The sequence below is a fragment of the Hetaerina americana genome, unplaced genomic scaffold (genome assembly GCF_022747635.1).
Source record: "Hetaerina americana unplaced genomic scaffold, ioHetAmer1.1.p SCAF_3, whole genome shotgun sequence".
Classification (NCBI taxonomy): Eukaryota; Metazoa; Arthropoda; class Insecta; order Odonata; family Calopterygidae; genus Hetaerina; species Hetaerina americana.
In genome coordinates this window covers 46,803,507-46,817,770 of record NW_027286874.1, presented here as the reverse complement: position 1 = coordinate 46,817,770, position 14,264 = coordinate 46,803,507, and the positions used below count along the sequence as shown (strand labels likewise).

At 42.8% G+C, this 14,264-nt stretch overlaps 1 protein-coding gene across 5 annotated transcripts in view; it reads left to right on the top strand.

The window, feature by feature from the left end:
• The window catches only part of Rbp6 (RNA-binding protein 6), a 1,159,807-nt gene that overhangs the window by 1,128,235 nt on the left and 17,308 nt on the right, over positions 1-14,264 (top strand). For 2 of the 5 annotated variants that reach the window (XM_071587364.1, XM_071587361.1), the window contains 2 exons: positions 4,805-5,184; positions 12,684-13,231. In XM_071587364.1, coding sequence (XP_071443465.1) covers positions 4,805-5,184; positions 12,684-12,725 — 422 coding nt within the window. In that variant the 3' untranslated portion in view covers positions 12,726-13,231. Of the gene's footprint in view, positions 1-4,804; positions 5,185-12,629; positions 13,232-14,264 lie in introns of all 5 variants that reach the window. The other 3 variants (XM_071587360.1, XM_071587358.1, XM_071587359.1) reach the window with 2 other exon arrangements.

Genomic DNA, 14,264 nt, shown 5'->3' with positions numbered 1-14,264 from the left:
CGAATGAAACCGGGAGGATGAGACTTTTTTCTCGAAAATGCTAGGGAGTTTGGGCGGGAAGCATGCGGGCGGGAAGCAAACATCCCAAGAGTAACATCTCTGCAAGGAGCGGAGAAAGACGTTTCGTTAAGAAACGGGCGAAATAAGGAGTCTGAAAGAGGAGTGGCATGGAAGGCGGAAGATTTGACTTTTGGAGAGACTTCCCAGCGCTAATGAACGGCAGAGGAACGGAGGAAGCGGCGCGGGTGAGGAGTGAGGGGGGTATGGGTGGAGAGCAGGAGGAGGTGGGTTGAAATGAAGTGGTTTTCTTTGGAACATTCGACCCTTGGGCGCAGTTTACTTTCCCCGCACACCGTGAATGCGGTCCAAGGCATGCGAAATTCGACGGTGCGGGTTGCATCTCCCAGACTAAGGGTAAGGGAAACGTAAACTAAGCCTATTTCCCCAGAACCTCCATCCCTTTCAACACCGGCTCTATTTCACTCACCCGCTCACTAACGCCCAATTTACGAGCCCTCATTGGCGAACGGAGCGAAAGGGTCCTGGAAATAGATTTTCGGCCCTAGCCATTGCTTCACCTACGTTTATTTTTATATCACTCACTCGATTTACAGCAGTCGAATGTACGCGCTTTCCTTTTATTACACTTTTCAGAAAAAATGCGTGGAACCCTTATGGAATCAGGCTTTTGCGAGAAGTGTAATGAAAAACTCTGAAAATTTAATTGAGGAGGTTACATCAGTGAATAAAATAATTTTACTGATCTTCAAATCAGTATTTTAGGTGTCGTGAAATGCTCCGTGGCCAAACCATTGCCGCAGTGATTCTGATACGCTGCAAAGGAAATCGTTTTCCAATTATGTTTAATTATGAATCTCAATCCTCCTGTAGGTACCTAGAAAGTAATCGAATTTTACGTGTGCTGTGTGAAAATTCCAAAGACCATTCCGTAGTTAGGAATAATTGTCATATGAAATAATTATTGATTAGTAATTTTGTCTTATTCCATCATTTCGAGGCCCTTCAATTTCCAGCGTTTTTTGTTCTGACAATACAATATTCCTCTACGGTCAGGTAGTATCATGAATTTCATGCTCTAAAAACTAGGTACATACTCGTATATTAGGATAGATATTCTTGTCATGCGCAATCATAGCAAATTAAAGTTTACTCTATTATCCTAAAGTGGCGTATATTAGTACATTATTTTTGATTTGGCGGCCTCTGAATTAACGAATTTCAAAATATTCGCCACCACTCATTCCAACTCGGCTAAAGCATCCACGCATTCCTCTCCTCACCAGTCTGTGCATTTTTTTCTGTATTCCATGTAGCCGTCCTTTCCCTTTGGTGCCGCACCCATCTCCCTCGTCGCCCTTTCTCCTCCGCAAAATCCTTGCGTCGGCTCATTTGCCGCACCGTTTAATATACTTCGAAGGCATCGTTACGGGGCCATTGTGCCGCCACGCTTACTGGCCAGAGAGCTTTTTAGTTTCTTTCCCTCTGATTGCCATTTTCCCTTACTTCCTCGTTTCTCCTCACTCTCCTCCCTTCCCCTCACCCACTCTCCTACCCTCCCTCCCACTTCTCATCCATGGCCGTCCCTCCACCCTTCCTTGGTCCCGGGGGACATCGGGTTCCCATCCTTCTCCTCCTGTCTCTTCAAACTCCGCCTCCTTCCCATTCCATGACTCTCCCCTCTCTCCCTTTCATTAAGCGCCCTATTGCTCCTTGTTCACTTCCGGCAATATTTTTCCCCTTCGCACTTAATTTATTCGGAAAGTTTTGTCGTTGTTTCTTTGAGTAAACCGCACAAATCTCCGGCAATTTAACGGGATGTTTCCCCGATGCAACCTTTGGACGCAAACTTATTGCAATAGCTCTTTTTCTTTCTTTCTTCTTACACGCGTGTAATGTCAGTCGGCACGACATAAGTGGGACACCCTCGATGGAGGATTCCGCTTAATTCTTCTTTATTGGGTGTTGATATATGGCATCGCCCAGTGCCCAGATAATTTAAATGGACGTCGTTTTTACACGAACCAAACTGAAAGGCGGATGAAGAGGAAAGAAAATTAGTGATTTTGGTGTGTTTAATTTATATTACAACGGCTTGTTCTCTCGCGCTATGTATCGTATGTTGAAATCGAAAGTATTTCTCCCAGAAGTCCAAAAGCCTTTTTTCTTTTAACACGAGTTTGGAAATTTCTCATGGTCACTCACTAGTGGTAGGTACATTTAGTTATTCATGTAATTTAAACTAAGTTCTCCCGAATGAAACATTTAACTACATTGCGCAAAACTGATTACCGCCTTCAATTTCCTTTGAAATCCAACAGTGAAGTAATGCAATTCTCTTGAGGAAATATCCTCAGTGAAAAACTTAAATTATCGCTTGGAACCATTCTTTGACTTCATATTCATTTCTATTTGATTGATTATTTTCAGGAAAATGCTTATTTATAAAAATATATTGGACTCTATTCTCTTCTATTAGCCATTTTTTACCGAAATGAGTAAATTTTATTGTTTTTTTTTGCGCGTTTCCATTGAAGTGACTTTTATCACATGATTTGCTCAAGCCTGCAGACTGTGAGTCTGGAGAGAAACGTTGTAACTGCTTGCACCAGCGAATACTAAATTGGATTTTCATTTGCGGAGCAGAAGGCATTACGTAGTTACCGTGACGCAGTAAATTTGGTGACGTACTGTGGGTGGATGGACTTCCGATGGGACGTTATTCAATGAAACTAGACTCGATGAATTGAATTTGGAAGGCATATGTATTTAATGGAAACTGATAAACACGAAACCAATCGGTTATCTATTAATAAAGTTGGTAACCCTTTCTGCCGTGGTACATCGCAGGCACCCGAGCATTATTATTTCAGTTCTGGTTTGAGCTTTTGGACGGAAATGTTTTGCTGTCGCATGCTCTGTGCCTGAGCTCACAGTCATACACCATCTCTCCTGAAAATATCATTTGGAAAAATTGGTCATTTAACACATTCTCGTCTCAAAAAAAGATAGCAAAATAAACTGACGAGTTCCATGTGTCGATCGAGTGTTCTACCTGGAGTTTTGCAGTCAAGTTTTATTTAGAACTCTGAAATATAATGGATGGAGTTGACAATAAAAGAGTTTTCTACTGTGCGGACAGCTCTGAATAGGCCGCCAGTCTCTTCTTACAAATTGCCTAATAAATTTACTATAGGGAGTGTATTCGTGGTATGTTCATTTAGTTAGTCCTACCGTTGGATAGGTCCATATATCCTTATTATTTCAACGTAATTCATGAAGCGCATGTGACTGCAATAAGGCCGAAGTTTGAGAAATTGTGAAACCAATGCAATTCACCTTCTCAATTCTGTCGGTTAGGAAATTCAGACACTCGTTTGTCCTGCGTAAAGAAAAGCGTAAAAATAATAGCACTCATCTAAAACTAAAGGGTATTTTAATGGCCGGCGAGTCCTTATATTTGGCTTCTGTAAGTCTGTGGGGGAAATGGATGGGCCGAGTTTTATATCTGAGAACCGGTATAACTTTTATCGGCAAACATTTCAAATCTTTCTACCGGAAAAGAAAACATTTTTAAAACGTAAGAATACCTGATTTATATTTAATGGATGTCTCAAAATGCACTTTTTAAAGAGAAATAACACTAGTAATGATCTATTCCTATGCCAAAACTGTCGAATATTTCCATAATTAACTCAAAGACATACTAATGGCATCAGTGTACCTGATGATGCTATAGCCGTGTTCTTTTTTTCCTGTCATTCAAGGTTTACATTGGAAGTATATACCTAGGCAATTGGGATCGAGATGGTGCGGGGGCTAACGTACTGGCCTCCCACCATGAGGGCGCGGGTTCAAATCCCGGCGGTGTTGAATATTTTTCAGAGGTATCTCGATCCCTACTTGAGGTGCTTTGTGGAGGGCACTTTGAGTGAGTACGCCGTCCGTCGGATGGGACGTTAAACTGCGGACCCCTTGGCGCCTTTCGTAAAGAGTAGGCTAATGCCGACGCCGGGTTTCTCTCCACCCTTCATCCTTTCCTGTCCATCCCCTCTGGCGCAAATGACCTTAGCTGTCGGTCGCCTCCCCTCAAAACTACTACTACCTAGGCAATTACAAATGGATATTTCGTGAAAATAACGCAGTTGAAATCATTTGAATAATGCATTTCTGTAGGTACATGAAATGAATTATTTTACAAGAGTTGACTTACGGGGTATGGTGATGGAAAGCGATTATAATGCGTCAACGTACATGATATGTAGACAAAACTTTCACTAGCTCACCGTTTCTGCATTAAAGTTATGCGATTGTAATTGTAAATCAGGTAAGCCAATGAGTATGTGTATTTTATCGGAATTAATTTAATGCGCCTTGCTTGTTTGCGGCATTGAGAGTGGTGTTCTTCTATATCATAGCACATTATTCATTAATTACCCCTTAAAATTGGTATTAATGGTTATGATCAGTCAGATTATATTGCTCGACCTTCTCACTGGAAAATCCAAGTTGCATAGTTTTAAATGGCATGTATGGTTTTGATGTGGTATCGTCTCGCCGTCTGGTGTTGGACCTTGCGGATTACTTATATCTTTAAATGTTTAATTTAGTTATGCTGAGTATCTGCCTATATGAGAAATATTTTGAAGGAAGATTTGATTGATTCCGATTCGTTGTTTCATTTCTAAACGTCAAGTAATGATGCGTTATGACGGCCGTTTTTGCATTGCATTAACGATTTTTATCTCACTCGTACTGACTCCTTCTCTCCTCTCTCCCGACGCAGTGATGAGCAACTACGCACCCCCACCGCCACCGCCTCCGCACCCCCATCACCAGGGGTTCCCCGCGGTCGGCGCGTCGGCCGCAGCGGCGGCGGCGGCAGCGGCCGCAGCCGCGGCAGCCAGCTCTAGAGGATTCGTACCCAATGCCGGCTCACCCGGCCCCATGGACATGTACGGTGGCGCCGGGGGTGGCGGCACCGGAGGCGGGGGCGGCGGCACCGGTGGTGGTGGAAATCAAGGAGGAGTGACAGGAGCGGGGGCGGCGGAGGCAGCAGCAGCGGCGGCGGCGGCGGCAGGCGTGGGATACGTCCAGGCCGCCTCCCCGCAGCCCTCGGGCTTTCCCGCCATCGCGGTGAGTCGCGCGCCGCTCGCCTATAGCCCAGTAAGTGTGACCTTGAGTACTCTCTTTATATTCTGCATCTGGATCATTCGCTTTGTCACCTGGCATGCGAGTCATCCGAGCCTTGGTCAAGCTTCCAGCATTGCATTTTATTTCTTGATGTTCTCATTCCGAAAACCCGCATGCTCTATCAACCTACATTATCAACGCACACTCCTGTCTTCATTTTCAGTCAAATTTTAGAATGGATTTCGAAATAATATTTTTATTTAGTTTTATTAGTTTTAAGGTTTAGAAAAGATTTGAATCAATCAATATCGCATGTGTGTGTGCACAATTTAAGCTTCGAAAGTTTTATTTTTCGCAGTTAAAGACCAATGGGTGCATCCTTTTATCCCCGAGTACATGTGCCTCTCGATTTCCAAAGCATTTCTGTTCCAGATATCTGATACGTCAGCCTTAATGAATTAGATTAGCAATGCACTCGCCACAGGTTAACTTAGTTATATTATAATAATATTTCTGAACAGCAAAGATTTAGTTAAAATACGATTAAGATTGAAAGTTAAAATTTCATCGTAGTACCGTGTTTCCTATGTCACATTTAAATATGTTGCCAATTTTCGTTGTAGCAATTACACCCCCCACAGTTAAACATAGCATTAAATAGAAGGATGGGCTGCAACTAGGCTTTACGATTACATTATCCACGACGTATGATCATCTAGTAACGTGAAACACTTGTTATATGTTTGAAACTCTTTCTATTCTGTAAATTTATAACAGTGTTAAATAAAAATACTCCAGTACAAGTACGTTGGTCGTGACTGCTATAAGATTACGTTAAATACATTCAAATTCTCGTAAATGTGCAAAAATTCGGAGAGAAACAATTTTGTACAGTCACAGTAGCCGCCCATACAATTTCCCTACTTTCAACTCGGAAGAATCTAAATATCTCTCCTGGCTCCGCTGTGGACTGTAGTGGGACACACCGCGTCGCTGCTCGTTATCATAAAAGATGCTAGGGAAACCATTCAGACTCTTCGGAATGCATGGGTCGGTCCCATTTTGCCATCCGGGAGTGGGCGGTCAAAATTTCCGACGGTAATATAACTTTCAAGACCAACTGTTACACTCTTTTCAATTTCCTCTCAAGAACCAATTTTCTCCTCGTACGTTTGCATAGGGAGTACGGCGGACAGGGGTGGCGGGCGGTGCGGGGGTGGGATTTGGGGAGAGGAGGTGTGTGGGGCAGGGTGGGCGGGTTGGAGGGGAGGATGGGAAGGAAGGGGAGAGGTGAGGAGAGAGAAGTGTGGGCGACGCTGGGTCGGCACATGAAAGACGGAGCAAAGGGGTTTGGGAACAAAAAAAACGAATCCAAGGGAATATAAAGGGGTAGAGGGGTTTTGGACGCTGGAGTGCCGGGGCGTAAGAGAATCTCCGCGAGTTATACGCACAATAAAGGTAAGAGAAAAGTGCGCTTAGTTGGTTTTTTTGGGGGGTAGGAGTTCCGAGAAGGGACGCGCCCTTTTTTTCTGCACCCCCACTCTTATGTGCCACATATTCTTTTCTAGGGATTTGGTTTCTTCATAAACACTCAGTCGGCGCCATTAAACCGTAAGTGGGATTTTCGATGGAAATTAGTATGTGATCCTTTTTTTAATAGGCCTGGATAAAATCCCCAGGATTTATCCACATGGGGCTTACGACTATGGCGTTTGTTATCCCCCACGTTTCTCTCTCTCTCTCTTCCGTCTCCCTGCATCTCCCCCACCACGCCCAGCCCGTCCCTACTTTTCCCGTCTTCCTATCTCTCACACCATCTCCGCAACCCTCCCCCACACCTCCTTTTCTCCTTCCCCAGGGTCAGTTCGCGTCGGAATGTATGGAGGTGCGGGGGGTCGCCGTGGGTGTGCGAACGGATGAGAAGGGGTCTGGAAGTGGAATGGGACGGTGTATAGGGGGGATGAGAGACCCTTCTACGCGGATCCAGGGGTCTGGGGTGGAGGAGGGAAGGAGTGGCGAGGAAATCGGAAGGCTCGAGGGGGGGGTGTGAGTGAGAGAGCGAATGAATATCAGCCAGTTTTTATTGAGAGCATAAGTTGTTCAAAGATTCCGACTTGCTCGTAAAAGGGCGAGCACGGAGGTAGGATCTTTTTGTTTTAATCTCTGGATTACATAGTGAATCGTTCATTGCACCGGTGGGCAGGACTTTTATTAAAAACTGAGGTCGCATTTACTGCCGCCTCTTCCACCCTGTCTCTCCGCTTCCTTTAGGATTTAGGTAGCCTTAAGCCGCTTGGTGGATAGTGCGATAGAGACGTAAAGAATTACATAGCGAGGACGACGACGTAGGTGTGCTTATGAAGTGAGAGCTCTAGGTCTTCTTCTAATGTTTGGTGTGCTATATCAAGGCGCCGAGTGGGTGAAGATAGAGTTTTATCCTTGTAATTTTAATATGATTATTCTCTAAGGTAGCTTTAGAGTCACGTTTTCGTATTGCGTTTCTACCTGAAAATTGTTGAAAAAATACTTAAAACCCTAGTAAATTTATGCAATCATACCATGAGGTATCACAATTTTGCATATTTTTCTAACCGCTTACTGAATTCCATTCAGAACTTTGGCATGAGCGTTTGTGTCACCGAAGAGCCGAATGTAAATGAGTAAAGCTGAAAATGGTTGGACTCTTGTTTGCTGTAATCCCATGTTTAAAATACATTCCATCGCCCAGGTGTGGCTTTTAAAATCTTGAAATATTAAATGAAAATATTCCAGGATTATTGAAATACTTCATGGCGAAATAATTCAGTAATAATGGCTAACATATTTAATGAGTTTTTCCCCATTTCAAAACGTGCCCTGTTCAGCGATCGCCAATGTTACAACTCCACTTTGCCTTTTCCGGTATCCTTCCATTCTTCCTTTTATACAAATTTATGTCATATAAATTTGTTCTTCCTTTTTTTGGAAAATTAATGAGAGGAAAAGGACGCCCCTTTAAAACGAATAGCGCTGCGAAGCACATTCAGATTGGAACGGCTGAAAAAAAGGCCTAAAAAATTTTCATGTGTCCCAATAACTAACCGAGAGACGTAAGAATTATTAAAAATGTCCCGCTAAGAAAAACGCAATTAAAAATTATGTCATTCCTCCGCAAAAAGCTAATGGTGGAGAGAATAAATGAATATGCGAGAACATGAGGGAGAAGGAGAGTAGGGTGTAAAGAATATGAAGAGAATCGCGAAAAGGGAAGACGTCAAGGCAGATGGAAGATAAAAAAAGAGAAGAGGGCAGAAAAAATTGGCAATAATTATTTTGTCTCGAAAAATTGTATTATCCCCTGCGTTTCGGTTTTTTCCTCTTCAAATTCGTATAACATTCGATAATTTGCCTCTTCGTTCCACCCACAACCTCCTTCCCTATCGCACCGTCTATCTCTTTCCTCTTATTGCTCTCTATTCTCTTCTTTTCATTCGGTTTTGCTCTCACTCTTGCTCCCATTCTCTTACTCTCTCAATCTTTCCCTCTTTTACCATCACGGTATTTCTGTCCTCTCTCCCTCACACACCGTCAGCAGAATCTTTTCCTCACTCTTAGTTGTTGCAATGAGTCAAATGAGTTCAAATCCAATCCAGACTTAGGTAAAAATATATAAGTTACATTCTACCAACTGGGTTTCCTTTTATTCCTGTTATCTTTCCCTCGCTAATAGTATTCACATTTTTTTAATGGAGTTATCTTCATTGTCTTGCGCAGCCTCGGTTGACATGTTAAATCAGTTGAGTGATGATGTCGCAGTGCCAAATAGAAGCGCAAAATCACGGGGGAAAGTAGATGAGGGAAGTGGAAACATATGGAGAGAGAGACGACCAGGGGAATTAGTCGGAGAGGCAAAAGAAAGAAATGGTTCATTTGGAGGACAATTTGGTTTGATGAATCGAAGACAACGGGTAAAATAAAGGGATGAGGCTATGTCAAAACAGGGTGATACGCAGGGAAAGAACCAACCAAAGGATATTTCAAGAGCATATTCACTACTGTGATTCGTAGTAAAGCGTTTTCCGTCTTCTTTAAAAATAGCTAATTTAAACAAAGAAGCCGTAAAAAAATACGAGATTTGCTTCCTTTTACTTAGTGACCAGCAGTGTATACTTGTAAAAATTTTCTGTTAACCTTGTCTGGTAACTCCTATTAATTTTATCGTGCAATTCTGCCATGCCCAGTTTCTTTTAAACTGATTTGGTATATTTTGATTACAAACATGAAAAATGTTCTCATCAGGACATAGTGTTAAATTTAAAAATGACCCTCTTGTAATTCAATCCCTTGGTGAGTGAATAATAATTATGGATGTCAAGTCCACCTCTTCGGTGCTAGTCGTATCACATTTTCACGTTGACAAGGGCTTTGTTGAGGATTAATGACAATCTTGTGGCGCCAAGATTTTTCCACCGCTGACGTTTCTCTACCGACCAGTAGCCCCAAAATAGGTATCGGCAAACGGTAAGAGAGAATTAGATGCAATGAATTAGGGAAAGTATGAGGAGAGAGATTTCTGGAAGAGACGAAGAGGGTTTATTATATGGAATGGGAGGATAAGGCGAGGGAATATATTTTTTAGACACGTCAGGCTACACGGAAACGGAAGGAGGGGAAGGGCCGATATGGTTAGGTGGCGATGTATTGTGTGCGAAGGAGGGAATGTGTATGTGGGTGGGTTGGAGGGTGAGAAGATGGGACGGGAGGAGAGTCCGGAGAGAGAGAGAATTGCAGAGACAAAAGTGAAGGGGAGGAGGATGGAGGGGAGGCACTTTGGGGCGGGGGAAAGCTCTTTCAGGAAGGGAGTTTGAAGCTCGCAGGCCGTGGGGGCGGAGAATGCTGGGGTAGGGGTGGGGGAGCTCACCGAATGTGATGTTTGCGGGGAATTTAATAATCGCGTTTGAATGCGCCGGATCCCCCACACTCCCTTTTCCCCTTCTCACACCAGCCATCCCCGAAAGCCCTCCGACCACTCCTCCCCCTTCCTCCTTCACTCTCTCCCTTTCTCTATCTCCCTTACCCGTCCCCATACCCTAGTTTCCCTACCCCCAATCTTTTTCCTTATTACCCGTCGAGTTTGCATTCCATAAATACCTAGGAACTTCCGCGGCACCCGGTTACCTCTGCGCGGAGTTCTAAAACCCCACCATTCCACTCGAGTCCTCTTTTAACTGCTAACCCCGGCTCGCTGCGTCCTCCCTTCTTCTTTAAACCTACATACCCCTCACACTCCCAACGCTCCCCCGTGAATCTCCGTCCCGCCACCTCCTTCCCTCCGCTCTCTTTGAGATTCTCCCTTTTCTTCGAGTTTCTGGAGTCCGTTTCAAAAATTAAAAGAAACCGGACTGATTTTCTCACCTAGACTTCATTCGTCTGTCGTCCCTCTCCATCTTCCCTATGTGTGTGGGAACTATTCCACGCTGATGGGAATTTGAATGGCTCTGACGAATTTATAGGACGTTTTCCCTCCTCCTCCTCCTCGAGAAATGCTCTCCTTACTCTCCCCCGAGGCTGAGACCTCGGTGTCTCCCGTGGTTTCAGAATTTGGACCGCAATATGGGCGAACGGGGTAGAGATTCGTTAATCAGTCAGTCTTTCGGTCTGTCTCGAACTTGAGGGCGTTCGGGTTTAATGAAGGCTGGTGGGTACGCGTGAATTGCGAAGAAAATTGACCTTCCGTTTACTGCGACGTTCAAGGCTGATTCAGATTCAGGAAAGTTTAAATTTTTATTCGTCCTGGTTTGTAAAGTTATGAAGATAATAAGGATTTTAATACGGAAAGACTGTGAAGTTGTGTATATTATTTCTATTTTGTCGATACTTAGATCATTTTACGAGCTTTCTAAAATCTGGAAAAATCATTTTGCTTATTGATCATAAAATCATTAAAATATTGTCCAACCGACAAATTTGGGTGTAGATAGTCGAATTCTATGCATAAAGGTAACCATATAATGAACCTAAACGTAAATAGTATTATTGCTGAATTTTAGGCCCCAAGTAGTGATTACTCTATGAAAATATATTATGCATAGCATGTGGCATTGAATTCGGAGGCATAAGCATGTTTAAGATTGCCTTCATAAGACCTTCGGTCTAACAAATGATTATTTGAAAGGCTGTGAAGAAGGTGAGATAGTCTTGATTTGGACGCATGCTTTCCTTATACTTCATTTGCACCTTTTATGTATTTATTTGCTCCTTTTCTGTTTCCGTGATTGCATATTACGCACATTATTCGGAATCCGCATCTTAATGTTTGAAGTATTGAGGCTTTGAAAATGATCATTAACAGTAAGAGAGGGGAATTGTTATCTGTGCCTATTTTAAGTCAAACTATTTAGCACTACTGTTCCATGTAATAAACTTTTTTGAATTATTCATTTATATCTGTCATCAATATTTACTATATATTCACTGTGTTTGATCTCTCATAATAAATGTAATTAATGTCTTGAAGAGATCTGTGGAAGACAACTTAACGTAACTGACCTAATTTTGATGTTTCTGTAACAAAAGTTGTATGCTATTTACTTTTGGATTCATTGCACTAATGGTCTTAAATTTCACATGAATTTAGTTCGACATGTTCAATGTCTTGGCGAGGATTTTCGTATGGAATTGCGAATCATAAGATCTTATTTCGACTCACAGTAAATCATTCAAAATTTTTTTATTTGCTTCTTCGTTTTATTATTTCAACCTGAAATTTATTTTGTATAATTTTATTATTAACATTAATATGTTTAATCTTTGTTTGAAAATGTACTCGTGATGTTTCATGCCTGCACTGTGGACTGTAGTTATATTTCAAAGTCTTTATGCTTGAATTATGGTGTGTTCTGCCGACTCAGAACTGATTTGAGATGCAAGTTCATCGCCATTCGTAAGAATAACATCGTCAAGCGCCGCCTTCGCGTCTGCTCAGCACATTTAAAAAAAACCGAACCATCCAATTATTAAAGTAATGGATCTCTCCGAATGGAATACCCATGACCATTTTCTTGAGAGAAAGGAATCACTGAAAAGATATTCATCGAGAATCCTTCGCCACGGCATAACTTAAAAGGGAAAGTCCGTCGATTTTAAAAGGACATGTCGAACTCGAATAAAACTGTTTGAACATTTTAATAGAAAATAACCTTGGACCATAAATTTGCTAATCCATCCTCAGTGTTCAGTTCATTTTGAGGCCATGCACACCTCAATGGAATTTTGTGTGCGACATTTTACGGCAAAAGCAAAAGAACCATAGCAACCACGGTTATGTGTGTTGCGAGTTAAGAGAATTTATTGTTTCATAAATGAATAGTCAAGTCATTATAGATATATATATAAATATACTTATATTGAAAGCAGTGTATGTGTGTGTGTATTGTTAAGTTTTGAAATCGCTTCGCCCGCTACCCGGGCGCTTGCAACCCAGTGGAATTGATCTGTAGACGACGCCACAGTCCGGGGACTGTCCCCCGTCTCCCCTCCTCTTCTTGCCGCAGGGACCACTCATTCCGGCGGCCTTCACCAACGGCTACCACTGAAGGAAGCCGCGTGACGTAGTCGCAATTAAGAGAAGATGGGCGGTGTCCACGATCAAGATGACGGAGGCGAGCCGGAGATTGAAGAGGAGGAGGAGGAGTTGTGAGGAGATGGAAGGAGGAGGAGGAGGGAGCTTCATCAAGGTTTCCAACGCATTGATATGGATTGATTATGAAGATGATGAGTGATTGAGGATGTTTTTGGTTTTTTAATGGGAGAGACATTGCTGGCAGATTGAGAAGACGGAAGTGGGGGGAGTGTGTTGATGTTTTAAATTTAACGTGGCAAGAAGAGGACTAAATAATCGATGATCTGATCGATTACTCCAAAAAAAAAGAAATGTATACATATATATATATATATAAATATATAAAAATATTTAGAAACTATTATACGAAGAATCTGTCCGCGGGTGCTGTGCGTCTTTTTATGGATTTCGTCGTTTGTTCAATGTTGGGTTGTGTGGGCGTGGACATCAAGGTGAAGCGGTGGTGATGAAAACTAACAGGTGAGAGATCTATAAGGAAGGAGTTTTTAAAAATGATTAACATTTTAATGTTTCTCATCTATTTTGTTTATTACTTAGAATAACTGTTCTGTAGTGCTTCAGCATATTTGATTCGTCATTCGAGCTGTGATATAGCTTCATTTGGTCCATACTCATGACTGTGTGATTCATATTTTTGGTTTTATTTCCCCGAATCTCTGTTTGGGCCAATTTAACCGATGATTTGAACGGTCAGTTGTCATTCCCATTTCAATCGCCACTTAACGTTCCCACTTACCTTCGTAAAAACGCGCAATCATTTGGTAAGAGCAGAGACGCGTTCACATGTTTAAAATAAATTGCGTTCTATTTGATTCTCGATCTTTTGGTAGAGCGGAAGGCAAACCGTCTTTTTAGATTTGGATTGGATTTTCCGCATTAGCGTATTTCTCGCTCGGGTCGTCCTCTCTCTCTACGTCAAAGTCCACGCGCGAACCCAAAAACGAACCTTTAGTGCCTTCAAAGTAACGACGGGAGGGGAAAAATGAAAATTATCCACATGTGTGTCCCATGACGCTGGGCCTTCACACGGCAGGGTGGCAGGAGACATCCCTGGTTGCGGACGGTACCGCTGCAGTTTCGTGAATTCACCGCAATCCTTACAGGACCGAGTCTTTCAGATGGGCGTGGCGTGTAGGAAATGGGGTGGAAGGGAGGGAGCGGGAACATATGCCCGGGTCGTAAAAAAAATTAAAAAGTTATTGCGAGCGCGGGGGTATCTCTGCATGCCTCCATCCTACTTTTGTTGAATAGTTTCTCATTAAGGCTGCCGCCGTGGGAGCGCTGATTATTCCCTCCTTGCGACCTCAGTCTCAAGAACAAGCTTTTTGAAAAGAGCCTCAGTTTTTCGTCCCTCGGTGTGTCCACACTGTGGTTGCGGATGGAGGAAGTTTACGGGGACCAGAAGGAGAATGAGGATGGGAGGGAGTGAGAGAGGCCACGTGAGAGAGGAAGGGAGGGGAGGGAGAGAGGGAGAGAAAGAAAGAAAGAAAGA